At 40.9% G+C, this 23,987-nt stretch overlaps 1 protein-coding gene across 2 annotated transcripts; it reads left to right on the top strand.

The window, feature by feature from the left end:
• Positions 1 to 4,225: 4,225 nt before the first annotated feature.
• aff3 (AF4/FMR2 family, member 3) lies at positions 4,226 to 23,614 on the top strand. Of its 2 annotated transcripts, XM_068329703.1 has the most exons (19): positions 4,226 to 4,429; positions 6,265 to 6,309; positions 10,353 to 10,427; positions 10,748 to 10,778; positions 10,886 to 10,943; positions 11,795 to 11,846; positions 12,072 to 12,112; positions 12,277 to 12,469; positions 17,507 to 19,489; positions 19,732 to 19,856; positions 20,129 to 20,294; positions 20,383 to 20,486; positions 20,617 to 20,680; positions 21,323 to 21,459; positions 21,576 to 21,647; positions 21,768 to 21,861; positions 22,329 to 22,378; positions 22,502 to 22,713; positions 22,840 to 23,614. In XM_068329703.1, exons 1-19 carry the CDS (start codon positions 4,358 to 4,360, stop codon positions 22,959 to 22,961), a joined length of 3,696 nt encoding a protein of 1,231 aa, XP_068185804.1. In that variant the 5' UTR covers positions 4,226 to 4,357; the 3' UTR covers positions 22,962 to 23,614. The 2 variants fall into 2 exon arrangements, with proteins under 2 accessions (XP_068185804.1, XP_068185805.1); XM_068329704.1 differs by lacking the exon at positions 20,129 to 20,294 and having other exon boundaries at positions 20,355 to 20,486.
• The last annotated feature ends 373 nt before the right edge of the window (positions 23,615 to 23,987 follow it).

Here is a 23,987-nt window from a genome sequence, read left to right as displayed (position 1 = left end):
TTGTAGAAAACTTTTCCATGTACCATAAAACACTGATATACTCTGGATATTGTTGCCTGTCTGCGTTGGTATTAAAGAGAAGAGGAGAATATAACTGGATTCACTTTCTTTAAATACAGAATGTCCAAGCACTAGAGATTTCTACATGACAGTGGATGCAGAATTATTGTGAAACTTTTATAAATATTACTAACATGTAGTGGTTACCCTACTGTCACTGCTATCAGGAATTAATTGGATTCATTGTGGAAAAGTAGCAGATTACAGGATATGGCTGTAAAATCCAACACAATATTGAAGCAGTCTTGTGGACACTTCCCTGAAAAGAATTTGCGTTTATTGTTTCCTGTTTGGGGACAGGCCGCAGTTTAAAAAGCAAAGCTTCTATTATGACATGATATTTAAAACTACATCAGCTACAAATTAAGATGCAATTTAACAAAGTGTAACAAAACAGAAATAAAAATTGGTGACTTTACCTTGATTTGAACCATCGGCTGTTTTATATCAGAAATTACCTCAGTGTCGATCGTCTCATAATTTTTAACTTTTTTTTTCTTGATTGCTTAGACATGCTACGTCGAGAAGCTAAGATGAAAAGTGAAGTTAACATTATGTTGCACATCCTAATGATGCAGAAACTGGAGGTGTTGGAGAATTAAATAAAACGTCATTTCTCATGTTGGCCACAGGGAGGCGCTCCACACATAGAAGACTCACCCTGAGGTCCGGGGTCAAATGGCAGCAGGGAGGCCTTCAGCTGCAATCTGCACCAACAAATCCAACACCAGATGTAAAGCCAGGCTGTTTTCCTTGTGATAGTCTCTGCTGCTTCTGCATCAATAATTACTGGGAATTAAATTCATTTATCAGAAGTAACACAAGCCTCAGTTACAGTATAAATGGTTGTGATAATGAGGCAAACATAATTCAGTAAATTGTATTCCAAAATGGTTTTACATATTAAGGCCTGATATTTTTTTATTGATGAAAAAAATTCTAAAATGAAGGAAATTAAAAAACTTAACAGATTTTTAATTTTTAACAGCCAGTCTTCAGTTAACATTAAGTTCGAAATATCTTTTCCACATCCTGACAACATGTATGTTTTTCTTATTGTTGTTCTTGTAACAGCACCAATAGTTAGTAAATGATCGGTGCGTGTCATCGGTGCATGTGTAATCGATAGCGAGTGGATCCTCTTTGCTTTTCTCTCTCTATCTGCAGATGATTGTGGTAAACCCGCTGCAGAGACAGACGACATACCTCAGATCCACACCACCCTGCCGACACCTCATCTTCATTTTCCTTGTTAAGGCTTCTAGAACTCTATGTGTGTGTGGCTGTGTTGTCAGGAGGACTGACTCATGAGACCGCTCTTCTAAACAGGTAGCGTCAAGGGACGCAGTTGTGTCTTCGAGGTCCTGTCGTCATGGGTCGGTAACCATGGGTGTTCTATGGCTGTGGAGACTGGCCCCAGGCATTTCTTATCCCTCCAGTCCCAGTCCAATCCCACATTTCCACTCTGATCCACAGACGAACACAGGGTTCCCCCCCCCCCCCCAGCAGTCTTTGCTTTCTTGTTTTCAACATTCAAACTTTCTGTAACATCAGAACCAAATGTTCTGAGTCTCATCCAGACAGTCAACAACATAGGCTGGGAAGGCATCATTAGATTTTGATGCAGATCCTAAGGAAGAACCAGGACTTTTTTTTTTTGCAAACATTGTAGACCCATGTTTCCTCAACATTTGCTCCTATTTGTTGGTTCGGACCTCATTTTACTTAAAACATTTCCACACAAGCGTGGGATGGTGTGTTGGTGGGGTTCAAATCCACCTGAGGACCTGGGACTTTCTTGCCTGTGTGGGTTCCCTCCGGGTTCTCTGGCTTCCTGCTGCCCAAAGTCAGCTGGGATAGACTCCAGCCCCCCCGCGACCCAATAAGCACGTAGAGAAAATGAATGAAAAAAAAAAAATTCACACAACACAAATGAAGCACAAAAATAAATGAAACATTAATGTCTGCAGTTAGACAATCACACGTCAGGCAGACGAGATGAATAAAGAAGAATTAATGAATGAAGTGGAAATAAAATGAATTAACTTTAGCAAAACAATCAAGAAGGTCACAATATCTCATTTATTACAGCATGTGAGCATCGGTGACGTGCGGTGAGGTTCATAGCTGGTGGGGCACTGACATTAAAGTCAGTTTTACAAAGTTATGAGTCAAACAAAGTGGAGTATTTACCATTAAATTAGCAGGTTGAAATTAAAAACTGGTTAAACTGATTAGGAGTTTACCGCTCACTTTGAAAAAAGAGGATAATTTTCGGATATTTGAAACAGATTTTTAAAATCTGATATTGGTCTCCTGTTATTAATTACATCTTGCTTCGATTGGTCGTCCAACCTGAGGTGCGGTTCAGCTGCTCGCTGCTACAGCTTGTGCCGTAAATGATTTTTAACTTGTTTTTAATGTCAGGCTGCTAATTTAATGACAAACACGCCACACTGTTTGCACATGTTAAACTGACTGCGTCAGTGCCTCACCAGTCATGAACCTCACCACACATCACTGGTGAGCATATGTGTTTCTGTATGTGTGGTGAATCTGTACACAGTCTTCTTCTGTCTCCATTACTGTGTTTAACACACAAAATAATTCCAACCAGTTATTCACACAGAAAAAAACTCAGAATGTCACAGTGATACCAACATGTGGGACTCCCCCATGTTCCCTCTTTGACAGGTGCCATAAACAAATGAGGGCCGCTGTGGTCCCAGGGGCTTGCAGCCTGAACCAACAGTTCTAACCGGTGGAAAAGTTCCCCTTTGTCTCTGAATAATGTTCCTCTGCTTTCTAGTATGTGTGCTTATTATGAAGAAGAGTCTGTCATCTATTGTCTCTAAAATCAGCACAGTAATCCTTTGACATATCAAGGTTCTTCAGTTTGTTTTATTCTCTTCTCTCCGTCTCACCCCGAGCTGTTTGATGCATATTTTATTATGACAATAAGAAACCCACAAAATCCAGGGCCATTTCAGCTCTGTAGCTTTCTCTTTAACTGGAATAAATTAATAACATTTGTTTAATAATTTGTCCACAGAATATAATCATTGGTTTTACAAAGGAAACTGGTTGCTAACATGTTAGCCGCATCAACCTTACATGGCGAGATTGTGAACTGTTTGTACTCACTACTCAGAATTAGCCAAATAGTTCGAGACTCTTCATTTTCCAATTCCCTGAAGGAGACTGGTTGGACAAGTTGTTTCCCATCACTACCAACAGCTCATCAATAGTTGTATCACTACATTAAGGACATAATAAAGTTTGTGGTGATGTTGCCACGACGATTGTGTCTCATACATCACATAGTAATGCCATCTAATTTATCGATCCTGGAAAATATCATCAGTAAATCAATAGTAATCATCAAAACTTGTGTTTTTCATTGTGGCAGATCCACAGATATACTGTGTGTGTATATATATATATATATATATATATATATATATATATTTATATATATATATATATATATATATATATATATATATATATATATATATATATATATATACTTTTTAAAATTTTTATTCTGTAGCTGTCACATTTTACCCTTCACAGATAAAAACATGAAAACCTCATGAGTGAATCTGCTGAACTCTCTTATATACAGGTGCATCACCATGTCTGTGCTCCTCCTCTGTCTCTTACAGATATAGGTCAGCTTTATCTCCTACATCTGGATTATGATGTAAATCTGAACTCACATGCCCATAGTGGCAGAAAAGCTGTTTACATGTTCGTGTTTTTATTTTGATCGACGTGAATTTGTTTGTCTGACTGCAGACAGGATTACACAAAAAACAGCTCAAAGGATTTCTGTGAAATTTGGCAGAATGGTTGGGCTTGCAAGGAGGAAGAGCTCAGACTATTTTGGAATGGATTGTGTGAAGGAAAATATTATTCTAAAAATAAAGACTAACGTCATTACTAATTCTAGCTGTAGTCTGAGTCAAGATCCACGTCATAAAGAGAAGGTAAGAGAGAAAACCTGACTGTGGCGACAACACGCAGGGTCGGTCTGAGTCGTGATCCCCCCCTTGCGTGAGCTGCGTGTGTGTCATCTCTGACGTTTACCGGCCCGCCTACACCCCCCCCACCACCACATCACCACCCCCACCACCCCCACTCCCTCACACCGACACACACTCACTCCTCAGCGCAACACGGCGGAGAGTAGAGCCGGCCTGCCGGCGTCACCACCGAGAGACGCGTCCGCCGCTTCCAGCGTGAAGACTCCCTGGCATGGACCCCCGGGGGCGGCACTGACCATCCAGGAACCATGCCTACTGCCCTGGGGGGCAAAGGGAAACTCTGGACCTACTGTTTCCTACTCCGATGCGCACATTCTCAGGTAAGAGAATGGATTGTGGATAATTTACTTGTTAAAAATAAAGAATTTAAAAAAAAAAAAAAGAGCAGGTATGAGCGTGTTTGTGAGCGGGTTGATTGTAAGTTCATATATTAATGTTGTTGCACAAGATCAACGCATATTTAAAGTCACAAACATTAAGACATTTATCAGTAATAAATACCCTTCTCTTGTCTTAACACTGAAGTACAACAAGAAGCTGATTCCTGCAGAGTTATTGCCACTTGTTCTTCATAACATTTAGAGATTGTGTGAGTTGATATGAATTTTAAGACACCCAGCACAAATGGAGAGACAAACTAAGAGCTGAAAAGACATCAAAAATGAGCATAACTCCAGTACTAGTTGATTCTGAAGAATGTCACAGGTGGACGGCAGTGTCATCAGCTTGCGTACTGTTTTTTTGTGTGTGTGTGTGTATGTTTTTTTTGCAGGTGTTATGATGGGTTGTGGTTTGTTGGCCCCGAGGGATTTCATTCATCAGGGCATTACACCAGAGGAGCAGCCTGTGATGTTAGTGTGTTAGCAGGGTTGAATATGGGAAACACATCGCACACGATTGTGTTCATTCTGATAGGATTAGAAGTGTGAGCAAAGGAGGAAGGCTTGACTTGAGCTTGTGCAGCACCTCAGGGGAGATGCAACACTGGCTGTCTGTGTTTATGTTTTTCATTTAGAGCCTACAGGCTCATAACTGCCTGGTGGTTGTAACAATCAGACAGTTTTCACACACACACTGCTTCCCATCGTCAGGCAGAGGGCAGACGCTCACACTCTGACCTCAGTGAGTCATGCATGCAAGAGGAGACAGATTTATACCATCACACACAAAGCGACACACACACATGCAAGATGCCAGTGCACACACACAGACACACACACACACACACACACACACAGACACACACACACACACACACACACACACACACACTCAGGGCTGTGCACGCTTACACAGCACAGATGGCTCAGAAGACATAGAGGGCCATGAACGAAGAATCAAATTATCAAATGGAATTTATAAAGGAAGTGATTTGACAGGAGAGTACGAGTGGTCGGTGTCCAGCCGATGAGGGTCACAGAGAAATATACAAATTCAGAGGGATAGGAATTTTCAAAAAATATCACAGTGAAAGCGCTGCGATTGGGATTTCAATAGAAATGTAACTCTAAAGGGTTTTTTTTCAATAATTTGTGCAGCAGGTTTGTCTGTTTTCATGCAAAACACATTCCTGTATAAATAGAAAGGACCTACACACAGTTACACAGATTGGGAAGCAGGAGTGAAGTATTTGTCCTTTATCTTAATGCTTGAGCAACATTCATACCATGATTTTTGAATAGTGAGCTGAAATGTGCAAAGGGGAGAAACACGAGGGAGGGAGGGACAAAGAGGGAAATAGAGAGAGGAGGGGTTGCTTAACACGGATGGAAACAGAAAGTTGCTTGCAACAGAATCACAATGCATCTGATCATCTGCAGCTGTGATTTCTAAGATATGAGTCATCAGTGTGCTTCAGCCTCCTCAAAGCTCCTACCAGCGCTGCATGTGGATGAGGTTTACAGTAATGTGCTGCACAGGGTTGTGACTGTTGCTGTAAAAAAAAGTGGGAACGAGTGTGATTTTTAAAAAAAAAATTTTTTTAGTGTTCCTTTGTGAGACATTTAAGTTCACATCTTGAGCAACGTGTTGGGAAAGACACAAACGAGTTTACGTAGCCTACTGTGTGTGAGAACATTTGCACTTGCACTGAACGAGTGTGTGGAAATTGTTTAACAGCAGCAACACTTTCACTTGTCTGCTTCTGTTTGCACAGGTAACAAGAAGCCAACAGCCCCGCTGTGCCAAAGAGACTCTTGAGGTAAGGAAATATTGTTTGCCTGTGTTTTTGATTGTTTTTTTTTTATGTTTGCACCACAAAAAATAAAATACAAGTTACTCCCTTTGTAACAAAATAAAATTATAGATAAAATTCAGATTAATACCTCCTCAAATACATGAAATCATATTGAGGGAGGGGTTTTTAGGTTTTTAAAGAATTTTTTCTTGATTATGTCTTTTCTCCAGGTTTGAGTAAATAAATAAATAAAAATACAGCAGATTGTTGCTGGGAAAAGGAAACACCAAAGAGTTTAATACATCAGCCTTGTGCTTGTCTGTCTGTACCTGTCTGTCTGCCCACCTGTGCAGACAGACAGACAGACAGACAGACAGACAGACAGAATGCTTTTGGATGAAAATTATAAGAAAAGGGCGGCTTGGTGGTGCAGTGGGTGGCGCTGTTGCCGCACAGCACGGCGGTTCCTGGTTCGAGTCCCGCTATGTGCGGAGTTTGTATGTTCTCCCCGTGTCTGCGTGGGTTCACTCCAGGTTCTTCGGCTGCCTCCCACCTCCAAAAACATGCACTTCAGATTGATTTGCTGGTCTCAAATTGCTCGTAGGAGTGAGTGTGTTTGTGTGTGTTTGTCTGTCTTCACTCACGCAGTGCACTGGCGTTGCACCTGGAGTGTACCCTGCCTCATGCCCCAGTCAGCTGGGATAGGCTCCAGCTCCCCGCGACCCGCCACAGCGGATGACGCCAGTATTGACGCTGAATGAATGAATGAATGAATTTATAAGAGGGATTTCCGTTCCATGAGGCTGTGATCATCATCTGACCCCATGATTTTACATGTTTTTACTTCATATTTAGTCACAGTATTTGTCACCCGTGTAAGAAAGAAAGAAACAAAAACATAATCTGGATCCAAGCAATACAGTATTCCAAATCTGGTGATCAAGAATGTTCAGATTAATGGGGTTGCAGAACACTGTATATAATGACTAATAGTAATGCTACAGACATCCAGTGATGTCACATTGTACAGGAAACTGCCGAATCAGCGAGGCGGTCAAATTTGATACGTCTCAAAACTTCCTGGGCTAGATCCTGAATAATGCCATTATTAATGTATATTAATACACACCATTTTAATTCTAAGGGAAGGTATTCCTGGTCATCTAGTCATAATAATCTATCTTGGGTTTGCTCCTGTTAAGTGCGATGAGACTATGAGGAAACCGAGCTGCCTCGGTAGAGTTTTGAGCACTCTGCTGTCTGATTATTCTTTTAATTTGCATAAATACTGGAAAATGCAGAAGATGGATTCTAAGATTGTGTCAAGGTTACTAGTCTGTATTAGACAGAATAACAATTTGTTAATGATTAATCACCCGTTGATTGACTCAGCAGCCCATTGACTGGTGCTTTCAGCTCCAATCTCACATCTCAGTTTAAGGACCCTGAGGTTTGTGTTTTTTATTTATATGATGTTGGAGGTTTTTCATAGGATGACTGCTTCCTGTGTCTTGTCGCTAGTGTGTGACAAACAATACAAGTGGAGGAGAAAAATAGAGATATAGAACATGGGGTAAGGAAAGGTGGGAGGTAGATAGCAACACATCATATTTCACACAGGAGACCTTGTTGTTGTTGTCGGAGGAGGAAAGGGGTGAGGGCTGCTTGGTGCTGTGTCCTTGTTGACTGAGAGAGGGGAGATAATGAAGTGAAAGGATGAGCAATGAGAAGAAACACCCTCAGTCCCCCCTCAGGGCCTACTGTGGAAGGAGGGGAGACTCGCTGGGGGAACGCTCCAGTCGACTGTTGGGTTCATAAATATGTGTCAATTCCTGTGAATATTTTGATTGTAAGGAAGGAAAATCCAGACTCCCCTCAGAGTAAAAGAATATTTTAGGCTTTGGGAAATATGTTTATTTGTTTTCTTGCAGAGAATTAAATGAGAAGATACTACAAGTACTTAATCTCTCTTGTCTGGGTGGGAGATGAAGCTATAAACAGCAGCTCATTACCTTAGCTTAGCATGAAAACGTAAAGCAAGAGGAACAGATATTTGTAGTTTGAAGGAAAGATTTAAAGAAAAAACATCTTAAAAGTGTAAAAGCCAAATAAAACCATTCACCTTACATTAAGCGGACCGCATGAGAGTGGTCTCCATAATCTTATTATTGTATCAGCAGGAAAGTGAGTTACGATATTTTTGAAGGTGTGAAATGATTCTAAGACCTCAAGAGGCGATTTTGTCTGTCAGCCACATTCTCAGACACTGAGCTGCTAAAATGTGACCTTTTCTAGAACCTGTTCTCTGCAGTCCAGCAGCTTTGTGCTTCTCCCTCATCCAGTGATCATCCCACACATGCATGTAACACACCAAAGCCTCCACATTATGATGCACCTTGGGAAACCAGATCATGCTAGCATGACAAATGAATGATACCAAAAGGTCATTTTGTCAGCATCCACGGGGCCTGGTTTGTCTAAGTGTGACAACGGGAAATCTAATCAGCAGAGATTCTGATCGGAGCGTGAGCGAAGAGTGGATGCAGGGCTCTCTCCACATGGCTCATTTCCTTTCTGGTAGCATACAGAGCTAATAAATAATACAATAAATAACACAACTGTGTCATCCTCTACATGTAACCATATGACTGTAGTTACATGATGCTCAATCTGCTCTGTGTATCCAACAAAAATATGGAATCATTTGTAAATTGTAATTTCTCAAATAATTTAAAAGACAATCACACTGAGTTAGAAGACAAAGTGGAAAATATAAAGATGTCTGTAAATAGTGAGGACTTGTTGGAGTGGGGGTCTGGGGGTGTGGAAAAGGGTTAGGTCCATGTCGCTTTCCTACAGCGTCATGTGTGGGGCAAACGTCACCAACTTTCACGGGGTTAATTCTTACGATCTAAAAGTGACGGCAATTATAAACTGCTTTCAAGACTTGCATCATTTGATTTTGGGTGGGTACGATTGCATGGATTTATTAATTATTTTGCTAGTTACTTACCAATCATTTAAAAGTAACAGTATGAAGTGGTGTCTTAAAATGTTTCATTTAAATATATTCTGCTAATTCTATTCAGAAGTTCAGCAATCAATGAAAGCGATTGTTTCTTCACACACAGGACGTGATCGGTTCAGTAGATGAATTATCTCATCTGTAACAGCTCACCATCGATTTGTGGAAGCTGAGTTATTTACAATCAAATAAATTAAATCCCTTTTACAGCCTATGTTATTGCTTTTGTTTGTGTTTTTTATTCTTGACATGCTTACAGATCCCTATAATTGTACATTGATTACAGTTTGTTGATTTTTTTTGAATGATTATTTGATGTTGCCTCAGTCAGCTGATGTGTTTAATGTTCATTTCCTCGAGAGAACCTCAAAAATACCAAAATGCTTTGCCAACATTTGAAAACCTACAAACCCACCAGTCTGGTCACATTCAGAAATGTTCATGTCTTTGAAGAAAGTTTATTGGATCATATTTTCAGCCCACGCTGCACAGTTCCCAAACAAACGAATGGATCTGCTGTTGCATGCAGCAGTGTTAGCACCAGCACACTTCATTTTCTCACCACCAGAACACAGCCATAGATAAATTCATTTTACAAAAGAAAATAGAATCATATCAAAATGGATTAAAAATATAGAAGACATTTGACATAGTTGCAAAAACCTGGAAAAGAGTCGAAAAGAAAAAAAGAACATTGAGAAAAATATAGAGAAACCTTGACACCGCTGCAAAGTACACACGCCCACACCAACCCTGAAACATTTATTTATTAGAGGAATATATGTTGGCCTACAGCCAACACTGGACAGAATAGTCTTTATTTCTATCCAGTCACACTACCTGTGGTGGGAAGGAAACAAGAGGGAGCTCCCAAGCAAGGCCCTCTGCACTGTGTGGAAATGGGAGCAATAAGTTTGACAGAAAAATAAAGAAATTCTTTAAGACAGATTTAGGATGGAAGGGGTTTCTGTACGGAAATGTGATCAATCACAGTGGTGTCCCACAATTCACCTGTGACCCTTTGATCCCATCTGTTGCACAGGATATGACTCAGTCCTGGCCATCCCAGAAAGCCTTAGGGGGTGACCAGGCCCAGCGAATCATCTACAACTCTACGGTACGGCTTTGTCCAATATGTTTATTTAATTTTTGAGTAAATTTCTTTTATATTTTAGCATGTTTCGAAAACTAAAGAAGACTCCAGAAGAATCCGAAGTCTGCTAAAAAAAATTATGACTGTGGAAATATCTGTTTAGTCATGAAACCACAAGATTGAAAAGGAAAGAAATCCTCCAAAAACTTTTGATTGTGTGTCCTCGAGTTTGAGATTTTTGTAACTGTCTTTTTCTGAGTCTGATCATTTTATTTTATTTTTGTTTTTTCCTTTTGTAAATAGAGATTTTTACTTATGATATTTTGTTCTCTCTTCTTTCCAAGGAAAAACTACGTAGCACACAACAAAAACAAAGTATGTGTTCCCTGATAAATAGGTTTCCTTATCTGATTAGTACAATAATATTATTGGTTCTCTAATAGTTTTTGCTTCTTGCTCCGCCTTTCCATCTTCTCTCTAAGGTCGAGGGGATGTTCCACAGCAAATGACCCGTCACCCTCGCCTGGCACCTCACAAATCGTAAGTCAGACCAGGAAGCATGATCCGCCAAAGGTCATGAAACCAGAGCGGCTCCTGTGACACACCAGATGAGAGAACAGATTACAGAAACGCGATTTCTACTCAGCAACTTTTACGAGATTACATAAACATGTACAATCGTCACAAGTGTATAAAGAGGCTGACATGAACCAGACGAACATTAAAACAGTCAAGAGACTGTGTCAGGCTGCCGTACATAAGGAAGGTCAAAGGTCACTCAACATTCTTGAAGATGTCGGTGGAGACTGATGTGCTCCTGTTTGTTACCTCATTATGTTCTTGTTTTAATGTGAAACACATGTGCGTTGTACAGCAACTGTGCCTTTGTTATGTAACACAACATTTTTATCATAGTGAACATTTCTCAAGTTAAAAAAAAAATGCACACAAAATGTCACCTCTGTTTTCAGGCTAGCAGAGAGGTTTTTAGACATAAAAATAAATAAATGAATCTGTAGAATACACCGGGAATCGGATTCTAAACACCTACTCCATGTCATCACTAAGACAAAAAGAGTGTAACACAGTCAGAATTGACTGACTTGGAAGTTTGTTCTGTTGTACATACATTCTGGAGGCTGACCAATTTTGAGAAATTATTTTCTAAACAAAAATCATATTTTTTCCTTATATATTTTTTGATATTGGTAAACAAATCTCTGTTAAAATTTGAGGTGTCCCTCTTCCCTAAAATAGACTTTTATCAAACTTGTATAATTTTATTAACTATCATGAATTATTGAAATCTGGACGGCATCAATCGATCAATCAATCAACTTTATTTATAAAGCATCACTGCCACAGTGTCCCATTTTCTTTAATCCTTACAGCATGCTTGCTGATGACCTGAAGCTGAGCAGCGACGACGATGACGCTCAAAGGGTAAGTCAGTGGTCACACGATAGATAGATAGATAGATAGATAGATAGATAGATAGATAGATAGATAGATAGATAGATAGATAGATAGATAGATAGATAGATAGATAGATAGATAGATAGATAGATAGATAGATAGATAGATTGATTGATTGATTGATAGAAGGTTAGTCTTTGTGCTACTTGCTGTGAGTGAGAGCTTTGTTTTTCCTGTTTCCTATTTCTAAAGGGAAATCAAGAGCCAGCTTCCTGGGACACCACACAACACAGGTAAACGTGTGTCTATGTTACACATATGAGCTTTACATGTTTTTGTGTGACTATTGGTCTGTAAACAGAAGTTCATCCACATGAATATGAACAGCGGATGTCTTCGTGGCTCGGTCGTGTACCTGCTCTGACCCCTGATGTTTGTCTTGTGTGTCGACTGACAGCCTGTCAGCGCAGCGAGGACACACACATGGCAGGCGGGTGACACATTCCAGCTCAGACTCCTCGGGCTCAGACTGCTCTGCTGAGTCGTGCAGCAGCAGCAGCCTTCACTCCCCGAGCCCCAGCCGGAGCGCAGAAGATCACCAGGACCCTCCGTCACCCGTTGACACACAGCCACCATTCAACAGCAAGGAGGTACCACACTCCTCTTCTACTCTTCTTTTTTTTTCTCTGCTGGTCTCTCTTGACTGTCTCTTCTATGGGTGGTGAATGCTCAGATGAATTCTCTGCAGGGAGTGGTGGCCACGAGGCAGTTGACAGCAGGTGTGGGGAGGGACAGAGGACTGTGGAATGCCTGTGAGCTGGAGAGGGGGCTTTGAGGGGTAGAGGTAGCTTTGGTAATTAATGGCTGGGTGTCATGTCAACAGACGCTCAGAGGAAAGCCCTCAGGACGTGGAGGTTATCAAGACCTCAGCTCCTGTTGACATTATCAAGCACAAATAAATTAAATGTATCTAAGAATTTAGTCTTATGTGTGAAATATATCTACTTACATGATTACAAGCTCTTAAATGCACATTCTCCTAAGTACCTCAGATAACTATCGCATGCATGAACAGATATGCTGGGCGTCTGGAGGTGTGGGGCATTGTGGAGGTTAGTCTGAAACGTGTGAGGAGTGAAGGGGGAACATGTTCTGTTTTATGAATGGAGGGGCCTGTATAACATAGAGGACTATTAGTGAACATGTGTTAAATTTGAGCCCCTATAGAGCGAGAGTGGAGTGTGTTTGGCATGGGGGGCGGGGGGTGGGGGTATACACCATATGTTTTTTATTTACGTGGACTGTTTAAATGTCTCCCAAAGTAGAGATGGGGGGTTGGAAGTTATGGAAGTAGCAAATCCAAAGTTCCAGGTACTGAGAAAAGGAGGGAGGGACAGAAACGAAAGGAGGCAGGGCAGCCGAGAGACGGTACAAGAGATGCAGTGTCTTCTCTGGAAAGAGGGAAAGGGATGTGGGGAGGGTGGTCACTGTTTGACTTGACAAGCAGAGGTTTAATTTAGCCCGAGGTCAGTTAAGAGAGGAATTGAGTATGTGAGAGTGGAAGACGCTTAGCGCTGTCCAGTTGTAAGTACGCTCTTCCTTTTCCTATGTTGGAGTGCAAACTTTCTGTGTGTCCTTCTCGTTCTTTGTGTTACCAAGCCAGTTGTTAAACAAATAGTAAGGGAGCTATTTCGTGTAACTGGATGGGGGTTGAGCTTCTGTTAAGTGCAGACGTGTGCTGTGAAACCATGAAGTAACCTGCAGAAAGGAGACCATAATGTCAGCTGGAATTTTTTTATTGAACATTTTTTCAACATGAATCATGACCAAGGGTTGTCATTGAGATTACATTGTCTTCGTAGGAGCTGAGTGAGTAAGATGGATTAATTTGTCTTGTTCAGTGAATATAGTGCACTTTAGATGTTTCTATTGCAGTGTGACAACGTTGTGTTACGTGCACATACCCACAGATGTTTGTCATTCCTCAGTAGTTAAAACTAACAAAGTAACACCACGTGATGCTGTATTTTCATCTCTATTAGTGTGCGTTTATCTCTTAAATGGTATATAAAGACAAATGTAGAATAGTTGTGTCTAACTAAGTATATTTGCTCACACACTGGGTAAAGTACACTGCTTGGTCAAAAAAAAAAGTCACCACCAAAAATAAAGGTTACACGCTCTAATATTTTGTTGGACCGCAGTTACCTCTAATTATGGCTCATGTTTGCTTTGGCAATTTTTCACTAAGCTTCTGAAGATTTATTTCCATCCAGTTTTGCTTTAATTTTTCACCATTGCATTGACGATGGTTGGATCTGGCTGCTGGGGAAAGCCTTCTCTAGCACATCCCATCACGGACTCTGTGGTGACCAATCCACGTGTGAAAATGATGTCTCATGTTACCTGAACCAGTCTTTCACAATCTGAGCCCCGATTAATCCTGGCGTTGTCATCGTGGAATATTCCCATGCCATCAAGTGGAATATTCTAGGTTGTTCAGTCGATTTACGTTGTCTGCTGACCTCACTTAGTGTTGCTGAACCTGGACTTGACCAACTGCAGCAACCCCAGATCATAACACTGCCCCCTCAGGCTGGTACAGTAGGAGCTAGGCATGATAGGTGCAGCACTTCAGCTGCTGCTCTCCTTACCCTGATGCGCCCGTCACTCCGGAACAGGGTAAATCTGGACTCATCAGACCACATGACCTTCTTCCATTGCTCCAGAGTCCAATCTTTATGCTCCCCAGCAAACTGAAGTCCTTTTTTACAGTTAGCCTCACAGTTTAGTGGTTTTCTTACACAGCTGATCAGACCCAATCCCTTGAGTTCCCTTTGCATTGTGTGTGTAGAAATTCTCTTACTTTCACTACTAAACATAGCCCTGAGTACTATTGTTGTTTTTCTTCAATTTGATCTCACCACTTGTTTAAGTGATTGACGATCATGATCATTCAGAATATTTTTTCTGGTCACATTTCTTTTTTGTAGACGATGGGACCCAATTCTAGTAGTTTCTGCAATCTCCTTAGATGTTTTCTCTAATTTCTCTAATTGATGCAGGCCAATGATTCGACCCTTCTTAAACACACTAACATCTTTTCCACAACCACGGGATGTGTCTTTCGACATACAGTAGTTGTTTAGGATATGAAAAGCATCTTATTGCACCAGTTGGGGTTAAATATCTTGTTGCCAGCTGAAAGATAATCACCCATGTAGTAATAATCCAATAGGAGGCTTGTATATATTTGATTAGCTAAATCCAAGTGGCAACTTTTGTTTGGCCAGGCAGTGTATTATTATTAGTACTCTCTCTGCATTCTTCTTCTTTTCTCCCTGTATTTTTCTTTTCTATTCAGTAACTGCTGTTACTGAATAATAATATATATAATATATAATAATGGATATTATATATATTCATTATATATGATGATCTTCTTCTTTCACTACATCCATAAACCTCCTCTTTGGTCTTCCTCTAGGCCTCCTGTCTGGCAGTTCAAAACTATGGAACATTCTGCCAATATATTCATTATCGCTCCTCAGGTTCTCATCTGTATCTGTTTAACAAATACTCCTAGAATTATTAATTATTATTATTATTGTTATTGTTATTGTTATTGTTATTGTTATTGTTATTGTTATTGTTATTGTTATTGTTATTATTATTATTATTATTATTATTATTATTATTATTATTAATATTATTATTATTATTATTATTATTATTATCATCATGATTATAATGATAATAATAATAATAATTATTATTATTATTGTTATTATTATTATTATTTTACTTTTATTATTACAGTACAGTATTACTATTTTATTTGTTATTTTAACAATTTTAGAAACAATTTTTTTGCAAACCCATTAACGGCAGTAATGTCCAAACAGCCAACCCGAACAGGGGGTTGGCTGTTTGGACATTACTGCCGTTAAAGCCAAAGATGTTTTGTTTTTTCCATGTTGGGACAGGAACCTCATTGTTACTCATTCAACTCAAACAAGTGTAGTGTTTCGGTTTTTTTCTTCGGTACTTTGTGACATTATCTCTCAATGCAAAGTCCCATCCCTCGCCCAACCACCCTGCCATCAGTATCCGATCTTGAGAGTGGGGTGGACTTTGAGTAGAGTTATGGTTTGATGGACAGATCAGAATTGATTGAAGTTGATCATCATTCTTGGGGTATCAGCCTACTGCTGGGAGTCATTGGGAAAGGTATGGAACCTCCTGATGTCCTCACCACAGACCAAGATTCCCAGACGATGAAGAACTCCAATCGTTTCCTCATCTAACCATCAAATTCCCTCCCTAACCCTTGAACTTCACCGACAGCCATACACTCAGGTTCAAGCGGGATTATAGTCCTCTTATGTGACCCTAAAAAAATGTGTACCAGATTTTTTTTTTAACTTTGGCTGGGCAGTAATGTCCAGACAGTCAACCAAAAAAAAAAACCCCACACACTCTGCACTTGACTGAGTTGAACGAATGACAATGAAATCCGTTTTCCCACCATAGAAAAAAATAAATCTTCAGCTATAACTGGGCAGTAATGTCCAAACAGCCAACCAAAAGAAACATCTTTCAATCCATGGACCAATCGCTCTACTCTTCACCCACCTTCATCCAAAGTATCCTTGCATGCGAATGCAAAGTATCCATGCATTCACGTTCCTTATATACATTTTTGCTTTAATGATGTTCATCCTTAAAAGAGAAATGCATATAAAGAATGTGAATGCAAAGTATCCTTGTATTCATGTTCCTTCCTTTAATGATGAACATCAAAGAAAGGTTTTTCCTGTACATGTAATCATCAAAGACACAGAGTGTATTTATGTCATAGATCAAGCCCATTGTGTTGAAATTGATTGATAGATAAAAGCTTTATTAATCCCAGGGGAAATTGCATTTAGAACTTATGATATACGGAAATGAACGATCAATAGCTAGAAGACACAGAGAGACAGACATTCTGCTTGACAGTGTTATTAGTGGACAAGGTGATGCATGCTCTGTAATGTCTATGAGGCAGCCGCTGGTGCAACTGGGATCACTCCTGAACAAATGGGATAACTTTGAAGTGGACATCACACACCCTCCAAACCTAATAGCACAAAGTGTCAACATCTTGGAGTTACAACTGCTAAATGCTCGATGGAGGCCGTTTAGATCATCTTATCTTCAAGATGATGAAAGAATGGATGAATGAATGAATGAACATGTAAACATGAACAGTTGTCCCTCAGTATGGAACGGTTCACCCTCTGCAGCCTTGCGGTTTTGCAGATTTTTTTAGTGTAATTTTCCATGTCTGTGTGTCTGCGTGGGTTTTCTCCGGGTTCTCCGGCTTCCTCCCACCTCCAAAAACATGCACTTCAGGTGGATTGAGCTTTCCAAATTGTTCGAATGGTATTGTATGCCATAATTGCACACACACACACACACACCACACACATACGTGATGTGTGTGTGTGTGCATGCATGTATGTGTGTGTGTGTGCACGCGTGTGTACTTATGGTATGGAATATCAATCTGTACTCTTAGTCTTGCATCTTAAATTTTGCTGGGGATTCTTAACAGACAAGCTAGACAATGATCTACTGTATGTAGAAATCAATAAACGATAGTACTTAACGTTTGTTTCACTATTTTTCTGTGCTTTCTTAAGACTGATCACCCATCAGCTGCCCAGTGGCAGTTGGATAAATGGCTAAGGAATTCCCAGAAAAAGTCTTCAAGCAGTGAACAGTATCCCTCCCAGGATTTTTCAGGACACGGTCCCTCTGCCCACAACCAACAGGCCCCTTCTCCAGCCAGGTCCTGGGACAGCAAACAAGAATATAGCCCTAGCCAAAGCCCTATTCCTAGTCCACAGTTCCATTACAGTCACAGCAGCTCCCTGCCTAGCCCTGGTTATAGTCACTGCCCCAGCCCCAGCCCATTCCCCACCTCCAGTCCAAGTTCCAGCCCAAGCCTTAGCCCAAGGCATAGCCCCATCCCAAGCCCGGTTCCAAGTGTTTGTCCCAGTCCACATGGGAGTCAGAGAGCCAGCCGTAGTCCGAGCCCTGTACCTAAACACTCTCTGAAAAATACCTGTCCCCGCCCACGTGGTCCCTCAAGGGTGCACCACCACCCTGAAGTTAAGAGTCATAACCAAACACATCCTAGCCTTACAACCAAACCCCACAGTGGACAAGCTGGGTCATGGATTGCTCCACCTTCTACCATCAACGCCAAGAGTACGCCTGTAACCAGTACTAATAATCAGTCATCTAGTCAGCACAGGCCCAAGACTCGACTCATTCAAAATCAAGACCAAAGCCAAAGCAAATGCAAGGCCCACAGAGACAAATCTAGACCCAAGACTAACTTTCCTTCAAGTTCTAAACAGGTCTCTGAGGCTCCAAAATCAAATCTTACACCACATTTTGAGCAGAACCAGAGTGGCAGATCCAATCACAACCTCACCCACAAGAACAGGCTCTTATTTCAATCTAGCTCACAACACAGCCCCACCAGAGGGCAGCACGTACCTCCTACTAGTCATGCAACAAACACTGGTCGTGGTCCTCTATCCCTGGCTACTTCTGTAACTGATACTACTTCTAATGCTGGGTTGAACTGTAAATCAAATGCTAGCCTAAAACCTCGAGCCAAGTCTTGGGAGTTTACAGCACCAACTACTTTGCAAGTTAACCACACAAAAACAACACAGAGGAAACCCCAGTCCAAACAGCAAGAAGTAGAAGGCAGAGATCACTGGAACTCAGCAGAGGGTAGAAGACAAGAGAGAAAAGAGAACAGACACAGGGAAAAACAAGGGAAACAGGAGCAAAAGGAAGAGAAGAGGCTGGCGGAGGAGCAGCTACTGAGACGTCCCTGGAACCAGAGTTCAGCAGAAGAAGAGGAGGGAGTGGAAGAGGTGGGAGTGATAGAGAGTAAGAGGAAGAACAAGGAGACAGCAAGGAGGGAAAACACTAGGAGGGGAGAGCAGCAACACAGACTCGAATGGCAAACAGAACAAGCTAAGCAGAGACTGCCTACCAACACAGAGCAGCACCGCCTTCAGGGAGACGCACATCACCAGGGGAGGAAAAAACGGAGAGGGAGAAGTGAGGAGAGAGAGTTACACAGAGAACTTTTGCCTCGTCTGTCGCATTCCCCAAGTCGTCGTAGACCATCTTTCTCATCATCCACCTCCTCTTCTTCGAATACAGATTCAGAATCTGAATATCAGGCACCAATCACCAAAGTTCCAGCAGACTCAACCTCTTACAAGACAATTAACAAGAGACAGCAACAAAGCACAAGCACTTCTGAAGCCACTAGGCCGAAGAGGGTACAACCCAGTAGATTAACCTCAGGTAACCCAAGTAAGGAGCGGCAGATTGAGTACAAGCAAAAACTCTACACCCTGGTTCCGTTTGGGCGAGGCGAACAGTCTACAACATCCTCCCAGAGAGGTCTTAGAAACTTGGTTGTGCAGATTGACCTCTGTCTGCTCAAAAGGGTCCCTGACAGCACCATAAGCACTACTGTTAAAAAGCCTACCTCTTCCTCCTCTTCATCAATCAAGGACAAACAAAGAGAGGCCATGAAACACTTGTGTGTCACTGAGACTGTGACAAAAGATGGACAAAGGAAGCGCAAGGTAGACTAAATGAGTATATTTATTTTCCTTCTTTGTTGAATCTAGTGTGTATCTGTAAATATTTTCTTGCACAGTGTAGAATGAAAAGCATTTAGACATATTGCTCTTTATAGTGGTTTTGTCTCTGTGTGTGTGTGTGTGTGTGTGTGTGTGTGTGTGTGTGTGTGTGTGTGTGTGTGTGTGTGTGTGTGTGTGTGTGTGTGTGTGTGTGTGTGTGTGTGTGTGTGTGTGTGTGTGACCAGATGGAGAATGGTGCATCACATAGAGAAAGCAAAAGGAGTACTTCCTTTACATACGACCTCTCTGGCTGCACTGAGTCTTCATCCCAGGTGACTGAGCGCTTTGTGTCTGAGACCACACATAATGGGTAAGAACTCACTAGAAACGTATTCAACGTAAAATGAGTGCATTTACATTTACATTTACATACAATGTAATTTTTGTTGTTGTTGATGATAGTGTTTCTTCACCTGGTTGGAGGGTCTATGGTTAGAGGGTTAGTTAGCTACTCTACGGTTAGGGGGTGTAACTTTGTAAAGATTGTAAAGCCCTCAGAATTCAATTATCATTTGTGAATTTGAGCTATACCATAAAATGTGATTGATATTTGTGTTATTATATGCATGTGCATATTTGCAGGTACTTGGATGAGTACTTAGATGGCAAAAGGCCTTTGTCTCCATTGTCTCCATTGTCTGACAGTCCACCAGAGTCCACAAAGCCACCCTTTAAATCAAAGAGTTCAGAGCAACAACATGTCCAGAGCCACAAGATTAGACATAAGAATAAAGATTCTGCTATAAAGGTAAATCAAATAAGTAACTATTCAGGTCATCCCAACTCCTGTACTTGTATTTTGTTATAGTTCACCTCTGTCTGACCTAAACTCTCAGCCCAAGACAGAAATTGAATGTGTAAAGGTGTCAAGACAGTCTCAACCACCAGCCGATTCCTGGGGCCCCACGAGACACAGGGGCGCTGTGCTAAACCATGAAACGTGAGCATCAGCCATCACATTCCATCACTGCATAGATGAAGCTTGATGTTGGCCAGATACATTTTCAACAACCACTTGGGTATGGGACTACATAAAGCACTTTCTCTGTGTTTTGTGTCTATCTTTTCAGTCCACACCATGCGGAGTACTACCTACATGAGGCCAAAAGGATGAAGCACCGTGCAGATGCAATGGTGAGTCCTTCAAAAGATTTGATGAAGAATAGATTTCAAAAATAAAGCAAAATCTATCTGTAATAGGTTTGTACAGTTTGAAGAAATCTTAAAATTTTAATGATAAAATTATTTGCTTTCTCACTTATGGAAGGTGTTTGCCATGAGTTCAATCTCTGTGTATTCAAGCAAGCAAATATGTGTTCGTAATACAGTACTTCTGGATCATTACACTACTGGTGGTCTGTCATTGCTCTCTTAGCGACATAATTCTGGTGTAAACACAATATTGAAGAAAAATTAACACTCACCACCTCTTCTGCAGCATGCTAATGATTAAATCCCAATCAAGAGGTCTAACCAGTGTTTATTACTTTCTCCCCAATCATGTGCCAATTTGTAGAGGTGGATTAGTTTAACAAAGGAGTGTCTTTTGGCATTAAATGGATAATGGAATCACACAGTGATTTGGAGCTACCTTTGATTGAGCTTGGTTACTTGTTTCTCCCCATCAGCAATCTGTGTACTGAGCTAGGCTAATACTAACCCTGGATAGCCATATGAAAACAAAGCATTTTAAAGTGGTTGCTGTTTGTTTTCGACACTGATCAGTGTTGAGGCAGCCATTTAATGTTTTCTTTTTATGGTCATTTTATTTTCCAGGTGGATAAGCTGGGGAAGGCCGTGAATTACATTGATGCTGCTCTTTCCTTCATGGAATGTGGGAAAGCAATGGAAGAAGGGCCACTGGAGGCAAAGTCCCCGTATACTATGTATTCAGAGACAGTGGAACTAATCAGGTGAATTGTAGCTAAACCTAATATTTATTGCATGATTAAGGAAAACCGCATCAGACTTGCATACATGTACGTGTACATGATCTGCAGCTCATTTGTTAACAGTGTTGTATTTTAAGGTATGCAATGAAGCTGAAGAGTCACTCTGGCCCTGCAGCCCGACAGGAAGACAAGCAGCTGGCGGTTCTGTGGTATGTATGACACTTAATGTGTATACGTCACATCTATTGTCAGGCCAGAGAACCTGCATTTTTGTGGATGCCTTGTAGTCTGTTAACACCCCTTTGACTTGTGCTTGTGTGTGCCCACAGTTTTCGATGCCTCGCTCTCCTTTATTGGCAAATGTTTCGTTTAAAGAAGGATCACGCATTGAAATACTCCAAAGTTTTGATGGACTATTTTAAGGTTTGTCTGAAAGCAACAAATCTGATGTGTGTGCGTCTTGTACAGTCATTTTCATTACAGTATCAGTTTCTTGATAATTCAGTGAGAAAACTCACATTTTTTTAAATTTTAAAATAGCAACAGAACATAGATAAAGTTCACATGGCAGCTCTACCCACAGACATGCTTTTATAGATATTGGGGAATTGTGTAAATCCTCCTAACATGAAGATGCAGACGGATGGATGCTGGATGGTGGGGCAGAAAGCATGGGCAACAATGTGAATGCAGGACAGCAGTGGAATTAACAGACAAAGAGAGTTTTGAGGAAATTGTAGCCCAAACTCCAACCTAAAAGATTCGTAAACTGGTAGTGTTTCAGCTTGAATTGACTGCCTGAACTATCTCGCATGCTTTTCTGCCTTTTAAGGAAAATGTAAAAAGTTTAATTTAGACCATTTTTAGCCTTATTGATTGTGTCATTGCAGAGTTCCCCCGGAGTGCCTTCTACTCCTCCCTGCTGGAAAGACTCTGGGAAGTAAGCAGATAAAAGCTTTACTTTGCAGACTGTCTGTTTAATTCACTCACCTTCAACAGTCACTGAACGCTCAACAACCTTTCAAAGACTGCTGTTGTGTACTGTACTGTTTTTAACTCCCAGGAGTGCAGGAACAGGAGGACCCCCTTCTTCACTCACAGCCAATTCTAAACATCTCAAGCAGGGTTCACATGGGGGCAACAGCCTGTCTTCTTTCATAAGCATTCCCCAACGTATCCATCAGATGGCAGCAAATCATCTCAACATCACCAACAGCGTCCTGTACAGCTACGAGTACTGGGAGGTGGCTGACAACCTGGCAATGGAGAATAAAGGTATGGCAGCTTCTTTTAACCACACACCTAAAGTATGAGATGGCAAAAGTTAAAAGATTCATTTGACGTATGCGATCCATTTTTACGCAAATCTGTAAATTTTTAAAATCTTCTTTTTCATTGCAGAGTTCTTCAATTACTTGAATACTTTATCTGGGCCTTTGACTCTTCACAGTAGCATCGCTCATGCAGTCCAGTACACCAGACAAGCTCTTCAGTGGATTCGCATTAGTGCCAAACTTAACTAGCGATGACAGGTGTTCTTTTACCTCTGACTCAATCCTCAAACTTTGTCCAGAAGATACAAGACTGTGGATCTCTATGCAGCTGATGGGACAAACTAATAGCCACAGTACTGGGTGAAATTAAGTTGGATGAAATTCCACAGAGCCAGATCATCCTGGTGGATTTAGGGTGCTTACCACCCCAGTCTTGTGTACAAAGCCTCCCGGAAGAAGATTCTTTTAACTTCTCACAGATACGATACCCGAGCCTTCCTCCTCATGATTGGATTCATCCCAAGAGCTTTGTGTTCACTATAGATATGACGTTCTAATCATTTGCCAAATTTCCTTTGGTGACCAAACAGGACTCAGTTGAACTCAGCTGTATGTGCAAATTCACAAATGAAGCCTTTTTTTATATACCTTGGAATAAAACATTATTCAGTGGACTGTTTATGTGCGGCCAAAGGAGGAGATGATACTGAAATAGACTAACCAGTCAAATACCACATTTTCCGAAGTGGGAATCTTGCCTGCATCTTTTTCTAATTGAGGTTTCATGGACTCATCTTTTTAAAACTCCAATATTTTCACTTGTTTGTGTATTCACTGTGCAATAATTGATGGATTGTCTGTTTTTCCAAGAAAAGAGAAAGAAAAATATAAAAGAAAAAACTGTCAAGTCTATTTACCAACTTTCAAGGCTTGTTTTATCCAACATTTAATTTTGTCCTATTCTGAATGCGGGTTCAGACAACTGACGTCAAACAGACTGTCTCCTTGAAAATGAATTTTCTTTGGTTTGATTACCTTAGAATTCATTTAAAATGTATGAATTCTACCTATGTTTTAACCTAAACTGAACAGTCAAGGTGTTGTCTGTGAGTCAGATATCCTATAGTGGTGCTGCTTGGCGTAAACAGAGCGCATGTCAGCCAACCAACGCCAGTGATCAAAATAGGGAAGGTGTTTGAGGCAAGGCTAACCTGCAAACAGTGCTAACATAAGCCATTGTCATTTGTTGGAAGGTTATGTTTAAGTAACAATGCT

This window comes from Antennarius striatus, chromosome 12 (genome assembly GCF_040054535.1).
Source record: "Antennarius striatus isolate MH-2024 chromosome 12, ASM4005453v1, whole genome shotgun sequence".
In the NCBI taxonomy this organism is placed as follows: Eukaryota; Metazoa; Chordata; class Actinopteri; order Lophiiformes; family Antennariidae; genus Antennarius; species Antennarius striatus.
Note: the sequence above shows the minus strand (reverse complement) of the source record. Positions and strands in the feature narration are given on the sequence as shown.